The following is a 5569-nucleotide window of genomic DNA, read 5'->3' as shown; positions in this document are numbered from 1 at the left end:
AAAGAGTGAACATGAACATTTTTCTATTGAGTACTCTATAGAGTGAACAAGTGTGAGTCTTTGTAGAGTGAACAAAATTTAAAACCAATTCATTCCAAATTCAAAACTGTAACGAAAAACTTGATAACAAAAAGGATAATCCCTTCGCCAGGCCGATCCCGTAAATGTGAGCAAGCTTTGGTCAACCGTAAGGTCATTGTCCAATCCGACGAAGCATGACGACAGAGTTGAAATATCTTTTGGCGACCACACTTCGTCCGACCCCGAGCGATGCGCGAGCTATTTTAGCCGACAGTTCGTACTGCATCCTCGGCGGACAAAGCCAAACATAGAGTGACCAGAAGGCTGCACAAACTTGCCAACACCAAGTGCGCCTCTACTTTTCCGCAGCGACGAGGAAAGGATAGCCATCGGGAAGGCGAAAGTCTCCAAAGCAATTGAACCCGACGGAATTTGCATGCTGCTGCGGGAGTGGACTATCTAACCAAGGTGCTCAACCTGTCTATGGCCACTCTCATCGTACCAGACATTTGGAAAACGGGGAGAGTGGTTCCACTGCTTAAACCGGGGAAGCCGTCCAACAAAAGATAGTCTTATCGCCCGATAGGTCTCCTTTCCCCGGTTGCGAAGACACTAGAGACCCTTCTACTCCCGCACTACACAAATTACTGAACACCAGCGAAAAATCAACATTGGTTCCGTAAAGTGCACAGCACAACAACAGCACTTGACGCCATAAACAGCCAGATAACTCGTGGCCTTAACCGAAACCCCCCCTGTGAGAGAACTATTCAAGTAACGGTACTAGAAGACAAACGGTGGCGGCGAATTACCTGAGTGGTCGAAACTCGTCAGTGATCTTTAGAGACAAATCGAGCAAACCTTGGAGAATAAAACAGGAAGTTCAACAGAGTGGTGTCCTTTCCCACTACTGTTCAACTTTTACATTTCGGAGGGTTGAGGGAGCTAACCACCAGAGGTAGTCTCGATTGTCTCTTATGCTGACGATTGCTCAATAATGGTTTTCTCGCTTCGTCACTGCACGGAGCCTAAACCTCTCCCCTACAAAATCCTCAGCAACGCTTTTCACCACTTGGACGAAGGAGGTCAGACTGCAACTGGGTATTCTCGTCGATGACGAACCAATTCCGACGTTGAATAACCCGAAGGTCCTCAGAGTAACCTTCGAAGGTCTGCTCTCCTTCTCGGCGTATACAACCGCAATTGTCAATAAAGTACAAAGCCCCAACAAAGTCCTCAACTCGCTAGCCGGCAGCACCTGCGGCAAACAAAGAAATGTTGTTGGCAACAAGGCAATTGGCCGGCCGATTCTGAACTATGCAGCGCCTGTATGGGTACCGGGGACTAGTAGGACGCATTGGATGAAGCTGCAGACCTGCCGAAACACGGCAATCAGACAGCGACAGGATTCCTTCTGATGTCGCCGCAACATCACCTGCGCGACGAGGCACATATGCTCCCGATTAAGGAGCATAACACAATGCTCTGCAAGCAATTCCTAGTAGGGTGTTATCGTGTTAGCACCCAAACAGACATCTTATTGCGGAAGAACCCTCGCCACGGCACGTCAGAAGGCATCTATATGAACTGACGGGCGAAGTCCGGGATTCATAAAACTTTCTCTGAACCGAACAACATACCGACAGGCCTCGAACGAAATTCAAAGAGAGCCAGTCCCGAGTTATATTATCTCTCGACCTGTGAATGCCGTTATGGGCACGCAACCACCTGACGTGGACGAGACAGAGCTTCGTCTGCCTCGGGAGGCTCGGACCACATAGCCCAACTTCGATCGGGCTACTGCAGCAGGTTGAACTCATACCTGAACAGAATAAATGCAGATGTGCCAAATGAATTCCCGTCATTCGGAGAGACGCTCCATGACTCGCAGCATCTCTTCGCATGCCCAGTGAACCCCACCCTGCTAATGTGTCTGGCCTTATGGACAGACCCCATCGAGGCTTCGCGCTTCCTGGGTCTACCGCTATAGAGCTTGACGACGACGATACAATAACAATAGGAAACATGTGTTGGCATTAGCTTTGGGAAAAGACGACACTTCAGAGTTCTTAAAAATTTAACTTTAACAGACACACTGCGCAATAAAATTGATTTTAAAGAGCAAAAAACTCCATCTGGATATAGTGAACAATCTGTTTTCTATGAACTGGTCTTGCATTAATTAGTTCACTCGACCCAGATAGCACTGTAGTTCCATTGTCACTTTTTCGTCGCCATATTAACAACCTGACAATTAAGCAGATTGTGACATTTCGTGCTACCATACCCAATATCTAAAATCCTTCAAATTTTCTTATTAATTTTTTGTCGATTTAAAAATATTTTGTTCTTACATATACATTTTAAATTGTGTGAAAGCTGACAGTTTATAGAATTCAGTAGCGACGAAAACAAAGGGGGGTTAAGTGGTTAAACCTTACCTAAGCCGATCATAAAACTTGCGACGCAATTTCAGCTTATGCCTATGGGTCTTGGCGAGAATGTAATCCCTGAAGGTTTAGCTTAAAATGGTTCTCGGGATACTCCCTGTGATCATGTTACTTTCCAGAAGATGTCGCGCCCGTTTTCCTGTACATATTTCCGTTGGAAAAATAAATGCTTCCAGAGGTATCTATGCGTCACAAGAATTTTAGTTTATTTGGTCTATACCGCTAGCTTTCAATGGCTTCGAGATCGTTTTCATATTCTATTCCAAGTTCTACGGTGGCACGCCGCATTTTCCAATAAATCCATACATATATCCATACAAAGTTCCAGGACTCTACCACAAATAATTCCAGAGATATGCACTATGAAAAATTCGATTTGTATGGGAGGTTCCACACGCCCTTCACACCCGATATCTAGGTTTGTTTTAGCCTATAACCATTCTTGGAAAATTTGTGTCCGAAATTTCCAAAAAATCGGTACAGCCGGTATGAGCATTGCGACTCCTCAAGCGAAATTAACTAATGATTGCAAAAAATTAAATAAAACATCATAGTTGACCCAAAAAGAATATTAGACTTCATTCTCTCAACTTCTCAGAATGTAGAAAGCTAAGAAATATATAATAAGATAGGATATATTAAAACAGCCTCCAAACATTTACTAAAGACGCCCCTGAACTACACAAATCAGTTTGATTGAAAATTTATTTGTATCTATTTATTTTATACTTCAATTTTGGGTGTGTAAAAATTTCATGTGAAAACAATATGTGTTGCTCGAAAAATTTTACGGCCCATGGGTCCTAAAGCAAATTCCTTTTGCTGTTAAATGGACAAAGACAATATGTATTAAATAACACATCGAAATGTGTAATTTCAGTGTCTGAATTACATCAGAATCATCGTATCCGATATATAAAACTACATTGTGACATAATGAGATGACATGAGGACACTAAAAAAATTTTAAGATATGTTCACTAAAATTGTATTAATATTAAAATAATGATTTGGCAAGTTGTTATCGAATTTAATGTAAAATTTAAACGTTTTTAAGACAAGATATTGATTATTTTTAAAAGGTATATATTAATACAACTATTTCCTTATAATCCCAAATTTAGGATATAAAATCTCCCACACCAAAAAACCTACAATTGGGTAACGCCGCTTCGATTTTTTTACAATTGAGCAATTGTCAAAAATCTGCTTTTTAATCAAAAAGTTGTTTATTGAAACTACCTTCTTTTTTGTATCATGATTTAAATGACTAAAAAAAGTTATTGATAGATATTTTCCAGATTTTGTAGATTTTTCCCAAGTGAATGGTAAATGGTATTTTTTTCGTCAGTGGCAAACCTATCTGGCACCTTGTCGTTCTGTAAGTTCTCAAACAAAACTCAATCTATTCGACTTTTCAGATGAAAAATTGCCGTTTTGGATCTTTGATTTGATTTGATAATTTTTTAATCATTTCTTTGTACCTAAACAAGCGTCAGCAGTGACATCCGTGATTTCTCATCGGCAATTACTGACAGAGTTGCATTAAAAAATCGGTTTGGGACCGTACTAACACAAATCGGTTGGGGACTTTTTTCGTTTTAAGACGAAGTACAGCGTAAAAGGAAATGGTGATGACAGTAGCCGAAAGGGTCATTGCAAGGTTATTTCTTCGCACTTCTTCTAGCAAAGTGGGTAAAATTTAGTTGCTCCAATTACCGGCTTAGAAACCTTTTTATTAATTTACAACTTTAGTTAATTGCTTTGCAGATATCCCGTTCATTCAGTAGCTGCGATAAGAGTAACAAAAACGAGATGTCTCGTAAATTTTGTGTGGGTGGTAATTGGAAGATGAACGGCAACCAACAATCCATTGCCGAATTGTGCAAAATACTGACTGAAGGACCTTTGGATCCCAATACTGAGGTTTATGTAGGTGTACCAGCCCCTTATCTCATATACGTGCGCAGCTTGCTGCCCTCTTCCATCAATGTAGCTGCACAAAATTGTTACAAAGTGGAGAAAGGTGCCTTCACCGGTGAAATCTCTCCAGCGATTATCAAAGACACTGGTGCCGGCTGGGTTATTTTGGGCCATTCGGAACGTCGTCAAATCTTTAAGGAAAGCGATGAGCTCATTGCTGAGAAAGTGGAACATGCGTTGGCCTCTGGCTTGAAAGTAGTTGCATGCATTGGCGAGACACTGGAAGAACGCGAATCCGGAAAAACGCAAGAAGTAGTTGCTAGACAAATGAGTGCAATAGCTCAGAAGGTTAAAGATTGGAGTAATGTCGTTATTGCATATGAGCCAGTATGGGCTATTGGCACTGGCAAAACTGCCACGCCAGAACAAGTAAGTTGCAATGTCAATGTAATGCATAATCTGATTGTATAACACATTTACTTTTTTCTTACACTTTAGGCGCAAGAAGTGCATGCCTATTTGCGTCAATGGTTGGCTGAAAATATCTCAAAGGAAGTGTCAAACACACTACGGATCGAATATGGGGGTTCAGTGACTGGTGCCAACGCAAAAGATTTAGCCAAACAGCCTGACATCGATGGTTTTCTTGTGGGCGGTGCATCCCTGAAACCTGAGTTCGTGCAAATCGTCAATGCTAGACAGTAAACAGATGAAAGTTTCTGTTGAAAAGCACAACTGCCCTTTTAGAAAAAAGGCCTATGGCATCCGATTCAGGTTATACTTATTATACAAATATGGATTATGTTAGTGTTTTTGCTTAGCTTACCTTCATACATACATATGTAGCTAATCAGTGGATGTTGAATCATTGTTACGAGTACACCTATTCGCATTTTATTATGCGTTGAAATTAGCGTGAAGAAAATCCAAATTACAAAGTAAAAAGATGTACAACTTAAGCAATTTAAATAACTTTATTTTCATCAAAAGAAAAAATGGATCATGTTATCTATACACATCATACTCAAATTTATTAAAATAAATGTTGTTTAAATCTTTAAATTAACTAAAATTCTTAGTTACTACCAATTGTATATATTTATAGGATTTGCATACATTCATATGTACTCGAACGACAATAACTGCATTTTTACCAAAAACTATATTTGCGTTTT

At 40.4% G+C, this 5569-nt stretch overlaps 1 protein-coding gene across 1 annotated transcript; it reads left to right on the top strand.

Annotated features, from left to right (window-relative positions):
* Positions 1 to 4080: 4080 nt before the first annotated feature.
* Positions 4081 to 5319, top strand: LOC118753494 (triosephosphate isomerase-like). Its single transcript, XM_036488374.1, has 3 exons — positions 4081 to 4162; positions 4227 to 4823; positions 4893 to 5319. Exons 1-3 carry the CDS (start codon positions 4100 to 4102, stop codon positions 5097 to 5099), a joined length of 867 nt encoding a protein of 288 aa, XP_036344267.1. The 5' UTR covers positions 4081 to 4099; the 3' UTR covers positions 5100 to 5319.
* The last annotated feature ends 250 nt before the right edge of the window (positions 5320 to 5569 follow it).

Source organism: Rhagoletis pomonella, unplaced genomic scaffold (genome assembly GCF_013731165.1).
Source record: "Rhagoletis pomonella isolate Grant_MI unplaced genomic scaffold, Rhpom_1.0 Rhpom_scaffold_02541, whole genome shotgun sequence".
NCBI lineage: Eukaryota > Metazoa > Arthropoda > Insecta > Diptera > Tephritidae > Rhagoletis > Rhagoletis pomonella.
Note: the sequence above shows the minus strand (reverse complement) of the source record. Positions and strands in the feature narration are given on the sequence as shown.